The 16,483-nt window shown below is 30.9% G+C and overlaps 1 protein-coding gene across 1 annotated transcript; it reads left to right on the plus strand.

Annotated features, from left to right (window-relative positions):
• Nucleotides 1-9,658: 9,658 nt before the first annotated feature.
• LOC107867642 (abscisic stress-ripening protein 1) lies at nucleotides 9,659-11,204 on the plus strand. The gene is made up of 2 exons (XM_016713976.2): nucleotides 9,659-10,110; nucleotides 10,710-11,204. Exons 1-2 carry the CDS (start codon nucleotides 9,958-9,960, stop codon nucleotides 10,893-10,895), a joined length of 339 nt encoding a protein of 112 aa, XP_016569462.1. The 5' UTR covers nucleotides 9,659-9,957; the 3' UTR covers nucleotides 10,896-11,204.
• Nucleotides 11,205-16,483: the final 5,279 nt, after the last annotated feature.

A 16,483-nucleotide genomic window follows, 5' to 3' on the forward strand; every position in this document is an offset into this window, starting at 1 on the left:
TTTTTTTTACTTCCAAAGGAAATGAAACTTTTATGAACAAAATAAACTTATGTTATCATTGCTGAAGATAAATGAATACACCCATCAAAAGTACGTAATGTTTCTGACAATATTAAAATCAAGTTAACTATCAACAAGTAGTAAAATCGTTAATGAATTTCCTCCCCTAAACATAATATATAATACCAAATCAATATTTAACAAAATAAGATCACAATTCACATCCTCGTATCCATGGAAAGATGCAACATATTACCTTTTAATAGTATTATATGTATGCTTATCTTCAAAGAGTATTTTGACTCACGGTAGAGTCTCGTGCTGATAACGTGTTATAAAACAATAAAGAACAAGAAAAAGAGTAGAGATAATAGAGAGAATAGAGAGAGCGATTCTTATTTCTTCTCTTGAGGGATGATTTACAATGAAGGAAGCTCTTCTATTTATAGGAAAAATTTGCCCCTAGTTTCACACTAAAAGACAAATACATCAAATCCTGATAGATATCAACTAGATTTTATTAGATCTTGATAGACATTCACTATAATGTAAATACATTTATAACATAAAACTTTTTTGTGATAAAATATAAAGTAGAGAAGAACAAAAACAGAGAGAAGAGAGTAATTTTTTATTGCTCTTAAGTATTCTCAAGGTGTCTATTACAATGAAGGAAACCTTCTATTTATAAGGAAAATTACTTATAATTTCTCTCTAAAAGATAGATATTTCATACCTAGTTATCAAATAGATCTTGATAGATATTATCTATATTCTTGATATTCACTATAATGTAAATACATTTATAACACTTTTCCTTGAATGTCTAATTGATACATAATGTGCCTCGTTAAAACTTTACTAGAAAAACTCAGTGAAAAATATCTAGTAAAGAAAAAAGAGTATACATCTCTAATAATACGAATTTTGGCCGCCTCATTAAAAACCTTACATGGAAAATCCAGTGGGACAAAACCTCATAAGGGAAAAAGAATACAACGCGTATTTGCTCCCCTTGATGAGAACATCAATGAACCTTTACATCCTGATCTTGTGCATTATCTTCATGAAAGTTGCAATTGGAAGATATTTGGTGAATAAATCAGCCACATTGTCACTTGAATGGATCTGTTGCACATTAATATCACCATTTTTTTGCAGCTCGTATATAGAAAAAGCTTTGATAAAGTGTGCTTCGTTCTATCACGTTTTATGAATCCTTCCTTAAGTTGTGCTATGTATTCTTCATTAGCTTTGTATAAAATTATGGGCACATTTTCATATTTCAAACCACATTTTTCTCGAATGAGATGTATCATGAACTTCAACCATACACATTCTTGGTTTGCTTCATGAATAACTATTATCTTAACATGGTTTGATGAGGTGGCTAGATAGACTGCTTTATATATCTCCAATATATGACAATACCCCACCATATAAACACATAACCTATTTGAGATCAAACTTTATGTGGGTCAGAAAAATACCCAACATCAGCATAAACAATAAGATTGGACTGCAAAAATAAGATTATGTATTTGTTTACATTTTGATGTCTCCTAATAGGAGCATAACTATACATTGCTAACAAATTAATCGAAAAGGCTATATCAGGCCTTGTAGTATTTGCAAGATACATTAGTGCATCAACATCACTAGGATATGGTACTTTAAGATCAATCCAATTCGGTATATTTCTCATTTCAACAAATAATCTATTGCTTTTGAAAACCCTTCGAGAGTTTCAATAATTTTTAAATATTTAATTTATCCCTTAAAAGGATAATAAACAAGTTTCCCAGAAACTTTATATGCTTCAAACATTTTAAATCCTTTAGGGATTTTCATATAGATTTTTGTCAAGTGACAATATCCAATAATTCGTGTGTGACATCTTCTAGTGTCTGGACTGCAAATCAAATAAGTTTTATGCTTATCAAGATACATCATTTTATGTCACTTGATAAATGTTTCTACGTCAGTATACTTAAATAAACGTAAAATTCAGATTCTCGTAATCTTTTACAATATTGCACTAATATTGTATCAAAGGTATTGGTGATATATCATTTCGTATCGATTCACAGTGTGACATAACATTTTGAGATCTCATCACTTCATTATTTTCAGGTACCTGAACCTCTTCTAAGGTTTCATGAAGTGTTATGTCATAGGCTCTTCAAGTGCACATTGCCTTCTTATTATGATCATTTGCTTCTTATCCCTTTCAAGGATTATTTTATTTGGAATCGATTGGTCTACCGTGTTTCATGCATGCGCATACTTTATCCTTTAGGGATACAAAATAGGAGCATTTACAACTTAAATATGAGACGCTTTCGGCATTTGACTTGAACTATTTTTTGAATGAGGATCTGATGATAATTCTTAAAATATTTCATAGCTGCTTATAATCTCCCCCTTATGTTAGGAAAACTAACATACATCCTCCATCTTTTTTGAGAAATCCATCTTTGTACATTATGATATATTCATTAATCGTATACTGCACATCAATACTATTAGATGGACACTATGTGGTTCCTGACTTAGAACCAACTTTGAGGGAGAATTGATCACAATTTAATGACTTGATGCATACAAATACTTTTGCATATATCATATTTCAAATCAACACATGAAGCTTTGGTCTCATTAGTGTTGGTTTGAATTGCATATATTATAATTCAATGTCAAACCATCATCATCAAGATGAATTGTCTTGATTATAAAATCTAAAAAATATGCTCTTAACTCAATTTTATTGAGCAACAACTTTATGAATGTCAAACTGAAGATTGACAATAAATGTACATGTGATTATCTTATATCGATACATCTTAATAGATTACATGACAAGTGAACAAGACCATATTCATCTGTTATACTTTTCAGATTTTGAGGGATCAAATCCCAACATTAGTTGGTTCAACCAACTTATCATGAGAACAAGCAATATAAACAATTCTTGAAGAATCTTCTATTTCTTCAACATATGTCTAATACTCAATATGCACATCTTTGGAATGTCATATATAATCGTTCATGTCAACTTATTAACTTATATGTATCAGTAAACTCCAAGCTTACCTTGACATGCACCTTTTACTTTAGTAAACTTCTTATTTACTGTGACATAAATTTTGTATCAATAAACAATAAACTCTTAGTTATTGTGACATGTGATTTCATCATGCCTGGATAAATTTTCACATCTGTGGTTCTTACTGTAGTAACTTGGAGATATTTAATCTTCCAACTATTCTACCTCTTCTGGAGGTGGATTGTGTTATCTTCACAACTAAGAACGCGTTCGAATTATATAAAGTCATATTCACCCTCAAGGTATAAATTTGTATTTATAATAATCAAAATTCTCATTCCTTGGGAATGAAATATAATCGTGTCTTAAGGATATCAAATTATGATAGCTTAGAAACTCTTTCACGATCGAGACATGAAAGCCTGTGAAATATTATTATTTTGTCACTTTTCTCCATTTATGTGCATTCATTGAACCACTTATCTTCTTTCAGACATGTTATGTACTGCTACCACATTCACCTCAAGAATGGAGCATATTCAATAGGACATGTTTCATGACTTTTCATGAAACACACATTATTTTACCTTAACCATCATAATATAATCAATATAGTGCATTGAGATTCAAACTCAATGTCTTATCCATAATATAGTCCAATGCTATTGTATTTTATTTTTACGCGATGACAGTAGATATTATTTTTTTAAAAAAATTATCATGTGATAACTGTAAATACTAAAGGTTCTAGGTCAATATTGGTAATAGAACATTATTGTACTGGAGAATATTGATTGAAATTTATTTTCAAACTATAAGAAAATTATAGAAAAGCATACCTGATTTTGCACCAATATTTTTTATTGTAGTAGCCTTTTTTTTCTCGTAATAAGATTAAGTAAAACATGAGCTGACGAAACACTAAAGCTTAATATTAGTTGGTTAGAGTTGTTGAGATTTACCTTCCTTCTATTTTGTAATTTTCATTAATGGTAGAATATTTTTATTTTTCCTTTTTTAGTCTAAGAATATTTTACATTATTTATTTCCTTTTAAGTCTAGGGTTTATTAATTACAGAATATTTAGTCTTATAGCTATAAGAAAAATATCATATTTTCCTTATTTATTTTATTTAGTTTCTTATAAATAGAGATATACTCGACTATTTGAATCGAGGAAAAGAATCAATCAAGAGTTTTCATTCAATTTCTGTTTAATTTTCTTTCCTGTCTCTTTCATTCCATAATCCTCATGGATCTGTCAATTTATTGAAGCAAAACTATCAATTATTTTTTAATTCATAGCTATTTTCAACCTACTCTTAATCCTTATATTTATTTTTAACGTAGGGCTATTTTTAACTCTTATTTTATTTTTAACATAGGACTATTTTTAATTATTTTTAAACTCATATTATTTTAAATCTTATTTTTCAAACCATGACAAGCAAAACTCTCTCTTTCAATGCCCCCACAAACCTTTATTGATGAAAATTATCAAATTTGGGCAGTTAAGATGAAATCTTATCTTGAAGCTTATGATTTGTGGGAAGTTGTAAAGGCAGATAAACCTATACAATCACTCCCTGCAAATTCTTTGATACAAGAATAATCACGGATATGGTGCACGTTGGTCCCGAGACTTGGTGTGTGTAATTAAAGTGTAGAAGAGGCCCAAAATACAATAAAATCAGCCCATAACTTACACTTGATGGGCAATCCACTCTTTGAATGCCCTTTTGGTCATTTTAACTTATATCTTGTAATAGCTATATAAATAAAAATGTAGGGTTTTATTTACTTAGTTTATGAATGAAGTTGTAAGTCTTACAAGACAAAGAAACACAATTCCTCTTTCCTTGAGGCACCCAAAACCGAAATTAGGGCTTAGACAAGTGTAGAATCACTTGTGTTTGCATTTGCTTGGAAACATTAATGCTTGGGAGGTGGATTTCGATCTTGTGTCTTTGTAAGAGATATGTTTATTGTTTTGTGTAGTGTTAAGGGTTCAAGAGTTACCATTCTTGGGTTCTTAACATTATACCTTCATTTGGTCTATCTATCTATCCTTTTTCTTTTGTAATCTTGTATCCGTTTTGTATCTTGTATTGTGAAGCCATTTTTGTTGTTGTTGTTGTTGTTGTTGTTGTTGTTCTCATTGTTGTTTCATCTTGTGTTTTTAACTTAGTTTATTGTTGGCTGCAAAAAGGTGTCAAACACCTAGTTATATTGTCCTTCTTGTATTTCATTCTTGAATCCGAGAGTGGTCTTCAAAAGGGTCCTCGATTCTTTGAATTAGTGGACTGTTTTTGGAGTGTGTTTGGACTGTTTTGAGCCAATTTCGTGTGTTCCTTGGTTTTCTTGTATCATTTGGTATCAAATACATCTTTGATTTTGTTTTTACAATACTAATCTTGGGCTTTCTTGCTAAGAAAATAAAAAAAAGGAAAGAAAGAAAGACGTGTTCTTGAGCTTGAGATCTTGGCCTAGAAGTTGAACTTCTTGTTGTTGTATCTTGGCCGAATGTTGTGTGTCTAAGACTAGGATATATTTTTCTTTTGTTGTTGTTTCAAGTGTTAGTATTCTTGTCCATTAACACTTTGAGTTGATCTAGATTTGAGCTTTAAAAAAATTGATATTGTTGTTGTAAACAAGACCATGGCCGTGTGTTGAAGTTGTTGTTCTTGGACTTGTGGAATTGTTGTTATAGTCTTGGTTGGACGTTGTTGGTGTTGTTGTTTCTCTTAATAAAGTTGTTGAGTTCTTGAAATTCATCACAATCTTCACCCTTGCTAAAACCAAAATACAACACCAAAAAGAACCTTGGCCGTGTGTTGACAATAATGTGTGTTGATGTTTGCCGTGGGGTGGAAATTATTTTTGTTTTTTTGATGTGTTCTTGAAGGTTGTTGTGGTGTTCGTCTTATTCTTCATCTCATCTTACAACTTAAGACAACCAAAAGTGTAATAGAGATTCAAAAAGGTGAACCTACAAGTTGTAAAGTTGTTTGTGAGAAGACTTGAGCCATCACTTTCTTGACTTGACATCTACTTTTCAACCACTTTCTTTGTTTCAGGGACCTTATTTTGGAGGAATTGCACAAAGTCAAGTCTTTCCTTTTGAAGATTCGACTTAAAGGAGATTTAAGACATATACTTTTCCTCTAAAACCAATTGTTTCCATTACATAGTAACTAAAGTTTGTAAACTTCAATTAGTGACTAATTGTGGGGCCGTGACCAATTGTATGCTGCCACGTGACCCAAGTTACTGTTCACACGAAAATTTTAAGCTTAAAATTTGATCTTCTATTTCATTGTGTTATTTTTTTAGTTTCGTTTGTTAATTCCATTACTAACTTACAAACTAGTACTAGAATGTAAGTTAGTTTTGAAACCGTCCTTCATGTATATGTTCCTTTGTGTGTCTTATTCTTTTGAGTCATTGTAATACTTGGTCCACCTCTAGATTCCTCACAGAGTACAAGCAAGGTTACAACACTTGTGAGATAAAATTGTGAAAAATCTGAGAGACAAAACAATAGAGAGGAAGTGTGAGGACCATTCTTGTACAACTAACTTATTTGTTGTTTTGTAGGTAACTTCTTGGCCATAATGAAAACCATTTTGGCCCTCCTAGATGCTTTGTCCCGAGATCTTGCTAAGGAAAATGAGGGTTTTGAAAAAATTAACTTGGATGTGGTAACTGTGAGCGAGAGGTTAGATCAAATGGAGAGTCAAAGGAACTCTCGTGCTTTTACTCCCAAAACTTTACTTCCAATGACCAATCCTCCAAGACCACCACATAATGCCATAAGCCAAGCTCCAAATAGCCCTCAAAACCGAGAACAAGACAGACCATTTTCCCCGTAAGTTGATCAAGTCCAACAAAGAGGAATTGGAAGCCAATTTCCTCCCATCCAAGCTCCACAACTGAAGCTCTACGTTACCAAATCGAGTCTCTCAACCAAAACTTCCCTTTTAAAAAATCGACACATCCAAGAAGAGAAATATGGTAGAGAGAGACATGGAGGACATAGAGTCTACCACGGTGCTTATATGATAGGATACTTGAGTTAGATGAGATTGAAGTCCAATATCAAGGGGGAGAGGAAACCTAGGGTCAAAATGAAGATGTTGGATCCAAGACTTGTTGTCATTATGCTCTCGAGTTTGGCTAGCTTGTGGACTGCTTTTGTGCATTTTTTGTGGCTGTTTTTAGCTCTTCTTTGATACATCCCTTGTTATTATTGAGCTATCAGGATCTTCATGTTTTGTGGACTGTTTTGAGTGGTTTCTTTTGAAGTGGCCAATTGAACAAGATGAAGGCGTGAATTTATGGGCAAATTTCTCTCAAGATGGAGAGGATGATACAAGAATGATCATGGATATGGTGCGCATTGGTCCCGAGACTTGGTGTGTGCAATTGAAGTGTAGAAGAGGCCCAAAACACACCAAAATCAGCCCATAACTTTCACTTGATGGGCAGTCCACTCTTTGAAGGCCCTTTTGGTCATTTTAACTTATATCTTGTAATAACTATATAAAGAACAATGTAGGGTCTTATTTACTTAGTTTATGAATGAAGTTGTAAGTCTTACAATACAAATAAACACAAGTCCTCTTTCCTTGAGGCACCCAAAACCGAAATTAGGGCTTAGACAAGTGTAGAATCACTTGTGTTTGCATTTACTTGAAAACATTGATGCTTGGGAGGTGGATTCCGATCTTATGTCTTTGTAAGAGATAGGTTTATTGTTGTGTGTAGTGTTAAGGGTCCAATAATTACCATTTTTGTGTTCTTAACATTATACCTTCATGTGGTCTATCTATCTATCCCTTTTCTTTTGTAATCCTGTATTCGTTTTGTATCTTGTATTGTAAAGCCATTTTTGTTGTTGTTCTTCTTCTTTTTCTTCTCAGTGTTGTTTCATCTTGTGTTGTTAACTTAGTTTGTTTTTGGATACAAAAGGTGTCAAACACCTAGATATATTGTCCTTCTTGTATTTCATTCTTGAATCCGAGAGTGGTCTTCAAAAGGGTCCTCGATTCTTTAAATTAGTGGACTATTTTTTAAGTGTGTTTGGATTGTTTTGAGCCAATTCCGTGTGTTCCTTGGTTTTCTTGTATCATCCTTTTATTTTCGAAATCAAACTTCACTCAGAAGAGAAACCGAAAAAATATAAAGATAAAATTGTAATTCAAAATGCAGTTGCTGATTCAATCTTTTCTAAAATTATTGCATGTGAAACAACAAAAGAAGCTTGGGAAAAACTTGAAAAGGAGTATCAAGGAAGTGAGCGAGGCAGATAAAATCAAATTTTGAATTTGAAAAGAGATTTTGAATCTCTTAGGATGTAAGAAGGTGAGACAATTACTAAGTATTCTGACAGAATTTCTTTGATTATCAATAGAATCAGGTTGCTTGGCGAAGATTTTAAAGACAATAGAATAGTTGAAAAAATTCTGGTGACTATTCTAGAGAGATTTGAGTCCCAAATCTCCGCTTTGGAAGAGTCTAAAGATTTCTCTGCCATCTCTCTTGCTGAATTGATAAACGCTCTTCAAGCATAAGAGCAAAGAAGAGCTTATAGGAAAGACAAAGTTGTTGATGATATTTTTTATGTGAACCATCAAAAAAGAAAAGTTGATTATCCACCTTGCAAATATTGTAAAAAGAAAATACACTTACAAAATTTTTGCTGGTGGAGATCCGATGCATTAGATGGAAGTTGTAAACAAAAAGATCATGTCACAAAAGTATGCAAGTTCAAAGACACTCAAGATAATTCAAAAGCACTACTTGTGAAAGAAGAACATGAAGATGAGGAAAACCAACTTTATTAGATTGTTGAAACAAAATTAAGGAAAAATATATTTTTTTCAAGAATAATTAAGTATTCAAACTCAAGTTGGATACACCAACTTGAGTTTGAGGAGGAATGTTGAGATTTATCTTCCTTCTATTTTGTGATTTTCACTAATGGTAGAATATTTTTCTTTTTTCTTTTTTCTTTTTTTAGTCTAAGAATAATTTATATTATTAATTTCCTTTTAAGTCTAAGGTTTATTAATTACAGAATATTTAGTCTTATAGCTATTAAGAAAAATATCATATTTTTCTTATTTATTTTATTTAGTTTTTTATAAATAGAGATGTACTCTTCTATTTGAATCAACGAAAAGAATCAATCTTGAGTTTCCATTCAGTTTCTGTTTAATTTCTTTCTTGTCTCTTTCATTTTATAACAAGAGTCTCGTGCTGATAACGTGTGATAAAATATAAAATAGTCTCGTGCTGAAAACGTGTAATAAAATATAAAGTTGAGAGACGAGAGAGAGCAATTCTCAAGTGTCCTTTACAAGGAAGGAAATCCTTCTATTTATAGGAAAAATTATCCAAATAGATATCAAATAGATCTTGAATTCTTGATCGACATTCACTATAATTATAAATACATTTATAATATTTTTTACTTTTTAAAATTTCTCGTCAATTTAAAACAAGATAAATAAACTGAAACGACAGAAGTAATAAATTGTTAATTTAACTTATCTATATTCTATGCAGATCAATATAAAAGAAAATTTAATAGCAGGTCATACCTGATTTACTAACCTCAGTACTTGTTATGAATAGTTATCCGTAATTATCTTCTTAAGTGATAATAGTATAAAAATCGTTTCACACTAATAAGAACACAAAATTATAGTTGATGAGTAGTTGTATGACTAGCAAGATGCCACCTCATCGACAATTATTTAAGTAATTGAACTAAGTTCACTACTAATGAATATATCCATCTTATAAATAGAGCACTAGCTGGGATATACAACATTCACAGATCAAAATTGAATCATACATCACACATTTCATCTTGTTTCATACCATATATAGTCATAATAGTCACTATGGCAGAGGAGGAGAAACACCATCACCACCTGTTCCACCACAAGGACAAGGCAGAAGAGGGCCCAGTCGACTACGAAAAGGAAATCAAACATCATAAGCATCTTGAACAAATCGGTAAACTTGGCACTGCTGCTGCCGGTGCCTACGCCTTGGTATGTAAATAGCATTTTCTTCTATTCAAACATGATCAGAATCATTTGTTTTAGTTTAAACTATAACCCATCGATCATAAAAGATGTCATTTCCTGTAAAGTTTTTCTATCGTGAACCTATTTAGATAGGTCACATCATGTGCCTAACTAAGATCTAAAGACCAATAATTAATATACATCCCTAATATTTGTTTATTTTATTTTGTTCGATATTCATTTTATATTTGATTTGTGGTCTAGTTAATCAAGATTCGTATCGAAAAGTACAATTTTGAAGGATGAACTAAAATGAGTTTATTCTGAGAATTCTTGAAATCGAGATCTCCAACATATCAAGGATGGAATAATAGTTACTGTGTATACGTACTCCCCAACTTCCGGTGATCTAACGTACGTTTGTAGCTTCCACCATTCGCTATAAATTTTTTCATTGAGAGTAAAACGAGAAGTTTAAGTCAAATTGCTATTACTAAATACATATATATAGAAACGTGTCATTATTTTTTGGACTAACTAAAAAAAAGAATGTCACATAAATTGAAACATATAGAGTAATTAATCTTATTAATTATGTTTCACTATGTTTTCTCGTCATACAGCATGAGAAACATGAGGCAAAGAAGGATCCAGAGCATGCACACAGACACAAGATAGAGGAAGAGATTGCAGCTGCTGCTGCTGTAGGAGCAGGTGGATTTGCATTCCATGAACATCATGAGAAAAAAGATGCCAAGAAAGAAGAGAAAAAAGCTGAGGGGGGACACCACCACCACCTCCACTTATAAATTGCTATATTTTGATAAGATTTTCTAATATTTGTTGTACGTGTGAGGAGCGTTGTCGTGGTTTCTTACCGTAATGCTCTCTAGTAGATATGTTCAAGAAGAAGAAGTTCAGTGTGATATCATTAGTAGATGTGAAGAAGGTGAGGTGAATGCAAATCTTATTCTATTCTGTGTGAGGTTGAGAGGTCAGTGCGTGATTTCCTAAATAATCATGTGTGCGTTTGACTTCCCTTGTAATTTTATGTTGAACTACCTTGTATTATATAGTGTTGCTTTTTAAGTTGTGTAATAAATGACTTTCCTTGTGAATGGATTTGTCTGCACTTTGCATATATACTATCAATATAATGTACTAACTTATTGGCCTTGGGATAAGATCACTCCAAACAATCTTAACGGACCACAGAGTTTGAAAGATTCATATTGTAGACTATTTTATGTCTGATAAAAATACATTATTGTTGGAAAGAAAAGCCAATTTTAGTTTTGAATTGCTTAGTAATATGTTCCAAATGTCCTAAGCTCATTCAAAAGATACTTGAAATTCAGAAATGCCTCAACTAAAGTAAGGAGATTAAGAAGATAATGTCGATAAGAGTCACAGTTACTCACTTTGTTCATCTTTACGTGTTCATATTATTAAAAATAAATGTCCAATCATATTTAGTTTGAAAAATTAATGATAATTAGTTACCTTGAACTTCTAATAAGACATTTGGGATAATGTACTTGATTAATTACCCCACTTTTGAGAATATACAAAGTATGAATGTCATTATTATTGTATACTTGAAACTCCGAATGACTAATATACTTTAATTTCAGCTATGAATAATGAAAAGGATCATCCAATAGCTGATTACCATTTTTTAAAAATCCACTTTTAATTTGAGATTTTGAATAAAAAGGGTCGAAATCAAAGTAATTGGTAGAATGAAAGTTAGAAGTCCTGATGACACCTAACAAGTGAAAATAGAGAAGATCTAGATATTAATGATCAAATGATGGGTCATGGGAGGTACTCCCTCAATTTTATTTTACTTGCTATTGTTTGACTTGACACGTTTATTAAGAAAATATTACTAATTTAAAAGTGTATTTTACAAAATTAACCCTATTGATGATGTTTTGAAATTCTAAATCTATTTTTTTAATGTTTAAAATTCTAAATCTAACTATTACTATTTTTCTTAGTTATTTAATACTAGGGGTACGATAAGAAAGAAGTAATAAAACAATTCTTGATTTGTGAAAATGAATAAACAATTTGAAACAAATATATTTAGAAAGATGGTAGAGTAAAATGAAACGAAGGGAGTATCATTTATAACCTAAATGACCGTTGTATGGTTAATTATTCTCTATTATTGAGGTTGAGATTAGTTAAGACATTACCATATAATTTAGTTCATTTCTCAACATTAAAGAAGACATTACCATATAATTTAGTTCATTTCTCAACATTAAAGAAGACAGAGATATAATCCCTCCACTCTGAACGTAAACTACTTTATGTCATTTACAGTTCCAACTTGTCATAAAGTGCCACATTCTCCTAATCAAATTCCAGCATTAAATATGAAAAAAAATCCTCATATATATGAACCACTTTGCTTTTTAATAAATCTTACCTAATGCAAATTTAAATTAGTTGAGGTCGTATAAATAAACTTGAGAAGACAATACAAGGAAACAATTGATAAATCATATTAACTTTGCAATCCAATGATTCATTTAGCTCGAGTGATGAGAGAAAGTAAATCTCCAGTCTCCACGAAGTGAATTATTTGGCTTAATCACGACATAAATTGCAAAGTATTAACCTATTGTCCATCTAGCCTTTTAGAGTTTAGACTGGGCTGGTGAACTATGGCAAATGGCAGCACTTGATATTTGTTAAGATTTCTCCTAGTTTACGAATCTTTAGATGCTTATTCAGTCCTCACTTTTATCTTTTTTTCTTCTTTATTTTGGTTTCACTTAATCATCACGAAGATATCAACAATATGAGAAAGCAAGAAAAGTATAAGTCGAAGGACCCTTCTAACTCATTTTAGTTTGAAAGGGTTAGTGTTTAGCTCATTCAATAATTCAATCCATCTCGATTCAATCAAATTTACTCTGTCTAATGTTGCACCTATTTGGGATTAGAATATAACCCTAGTTAAACCATGAGACACACTTTATTGAAAAATTCTTCTTTTCTATATGTTATAAATAGTTCAAACAGTGGAGGTATCAGAATTTAAGGTTCGTGAGTGCTTAAAAAAATTAAAAGCAGAAAAAAAATAAAAAGATCACCTCAATGAGGTTTGAACCCAAGGCACCCCTTCCAATGAAGATCATTAAGATCAACTCAAATGCCAATAAACCCAACAAATTTTTTGTTATAATAGGTGCTTTTACATGTTTTATAAATATTTTCATATATTTTCATAATTTTGTTCAGAATTAAATAATTTAATTACAAGAAAATAAATAAAGAATTTAAAATGTGATAAGAATTGATCGGACTAAATTATAACACACTCATCACTTAGCTCACACCACCTCAATGGCTCAATCTAAATAACTTTCTACAGAGTTGGACAATAGCTCATTTATTGATTTATTCTCCCAACTTCATCCATCAATAATTTAGTTTAAATCACTCATTTGTCATCCTTATATTTTCTTAAGCGTTTAAAATATAAATTTACAACTAATTATTTTTTAGTTTTTATAATTAAAAATGGTTATATTATAAAACTTTAGAAATTCTACACGTAAAACTCCAAAATATTACTACCATGTTATGAAACTTGAATCTCTAGGATAATAGTTTTTTCTTAAGAAAAACATAATCGAAAAATGACCCGTCTATTCCTACCTAAAAAAACAAGACCTTGCCGACACGTCGTATTAATTAATGGAGGGGGCCATGATGACGAAAGGTGCAACTAATAATTCAAAGGACCATTTCACTCTATCTGCTAAACAAGTGAATTCCCGTAATACCTTTTCCATTTTAATTCGTCCCTAAAAAAAAAAAAAAAAAAAAAAAAAAAAAAAAATCTATCTTATTATAATAAAAAAGATAATTGAAAAATTATTTGTCGTTCTTCATAAAATTTTTAAGATCACATAAACGCTCAAGAATTATTTTAGGTCATAACCTTTTTCTAAAAAAATAAAATTTAAATATTATATTAAATCAAACAATTTCATACAAAATATGAGACATTCGCATCAACATGCCCACCACCCACTACTTGTCGACACTCATAAGTAAATATCTCCATCCAATTAGACTAGTGTTTGTGCGGATTCCACACGGGATATTCTTCCATTTCTTTATCCTAACTAGCTACTATTATCTACTTTATTAAAATAATTATAATAACCACAATCTTTTTCTCTTTTTTCTTTTGAATATTAGCTCTTCATAGAAAACAAAAAATAAAAATCAGAATTACTATGTATCCATCTATCACTTTCTCTAGACGCCACATATACATACATGTGCCATCCTGCGACTTGATTAAAAAAGGTTTATCTCCTTAAAATTTTCATAGAAGATATTTTAGAAAAAAACAAATTGAAAATCAACCTAATTTTTTTTACCTTAAATAGTTCACTCTTGTTTTTTAAAGCTTCATTAATTAATTCTTCTCTCTTTTTCTTCTTCTTCTTATTTTTTTTTTTTTTTTTTTGGTTAAAGCATGTTTTGAGATTTTATTCATGAATCACTAGTGTTACTATATGTTTTACTTTTGACATATATCCCGTGTAATATTTTCTACACTCTAAATATGTAATTCCTTTTTCCTTTAAGCTCATAAAATGACCCCAGCTATACAACCACCAAGAAAAGAACGTATAGGTATAGTACAAAGGACTGTTATCTAGCTAGGTGGATTCCTGTTTTGTCTAATTTGAAAAATGCTAGTATAAAGATATCACTAAATAACTGGAGATCGACTGATCGAGAACGAGACAAAGAAGGGTCAATTTAGTGGTTATGTGAATATCATTTTTCGCAAACATTTTCTTTAACAAATCTTTGTTCGACGTTTGTCCCTTAATTTGTGATATTCGATTAGAAAAAACACAACCTTGTTAATTTCTGTGTATGTTTATTTAACAGTTGAAAGTACAACACGTTAACCCAAAAAAAGAAAAAAGAAAAAAGAAAGTACAACACGTAGGTCGAAAGACATTTTTCTTTCCATGTTTTTTTTTTCTGTGTACGTTAGTTTCAAGCCATTAGTTGAATTTCTATTTTATTTTTAATTACAAATTTCGTGTTTAAACTTTCAAAATATGAAAAAATAAATTTGTCTGTTTTGTTTTTTTTGGAGAGGGGTGGGGGTGCTGGAAGTTCTGGTTTATCAGCATGAATTGTATTGTGGTGAGATGATTGAGATCCATTCATCCTTGGTTAAAAGTCTCGAATTTAACTATTTATATGAAAAAATTTATATTAAGAGTGTCACCCTAGAAATGGGCCGCTCAAGAATACAAATTCGGATTAATCAAATTCCAACGCAAGTAACAAACACCGGATAAAAGGCAAGGCTAGCATGAATGCAAAGAAACTATATTAGAGTAAATATACCAAAAAAAGTTTGCCGACACCCCTCAAATTTCAACAGATTCCAAAATATGGGTCCTAATCATAATGCCGACCCTATGTATCTATACTTTAATTTCGTATGGTCAAGAGAAAATTAGGTACTATATCAAACATTTCATGTGGAGAGGGGTTGGGGATTTAGGTTTCAAACATAATCAATCAACATGTGATTTCCAACTTTTTCTTGTAGCTTTTAATGGGGTCTTAAAGATAACGTGTCATTGTAATTGAAAGATTACAATTCTATAAAACGATTTGTGTTGCTCTTTTCTTTCTTAATAACAAAGTGATGTTTAGATTAACTTTCATTGATAGTGGTTGTGTTCAGCTTATATTAGACCTTAGTCGTGTATTAACGTTAACAAAACAAAATTTAAAAGTCACATGTTAATACATACGCTAATTATAACAAGGACTACCTGAAATCTAAATAAAATAATTAACAAAACGCACACTTGATCATCAAAATGTATAACAAATGCTCGGGATACACGTGTATTTATAAAAAAATAAATTTTTGATTCAACTCAACACTAAAATTTAACTCACGAGGAGGATTAACAAAATTTATATAAAGATTTCATAATTTCTTCGCCATACGGACGTGGGACTTCAACAATATTAATTGCATAATCGAAATAGTGCTCCATTGGAATTGTAACACGTGTAGCCTTCTTTCGTTGCTAATAGCTATCCCGTTCTGTCACTTCCTTTTCTCAAGTGCATTATTATTAGTCATAGTAGTGTTACGTTGTTTTATTTAGTCTTGCAACTGTCAAAAAATATAATTAATTAACAGCATAAGAGGTATTAACTTGTTCATATGTTTACTCCCTCTCTTTCAATTTGTTTTATTTAGTCTTGTAACTGTCAGAAAATATAATTAATTAGCAGCATAAGAGGTATTAACTTGTTCATATGTTTACTCCCTCTCTTTAAATTTGATTGTCTGAATTTGATTTGATTCAAGCAG

Source organism: Capsicum annuum, chromosome 4 (assembly GCF_002878395.1).
Source record: "Capsicum annuum cultivar UCD-10X-F1 chromosome 4, UCD10Xv1.1, whole genome shotgun sequence".
Lineage (NCBI taxonomy): Eukaryota > Viridiplantae > Streptophyta > Magnoliopsida > Solanales > Solanaceae > Capsicum > Capsicum annuum.

Coding starts and splice junctions, on each gene's coding strand:
- LOC107867642 (XM_016713976.2), top strand. CDS start 9,958: ATGGCAGAGGAGGAGAAACACCATCACCACCTGTTCCACCACAAGGAC. Junction 10,111..10,709: donor CTGCCGGTGCCTACGCCTTG/GTATGTAAATAG, acceptor CTCGTCATACAG/CATGAGAAACATGAGGCAAA.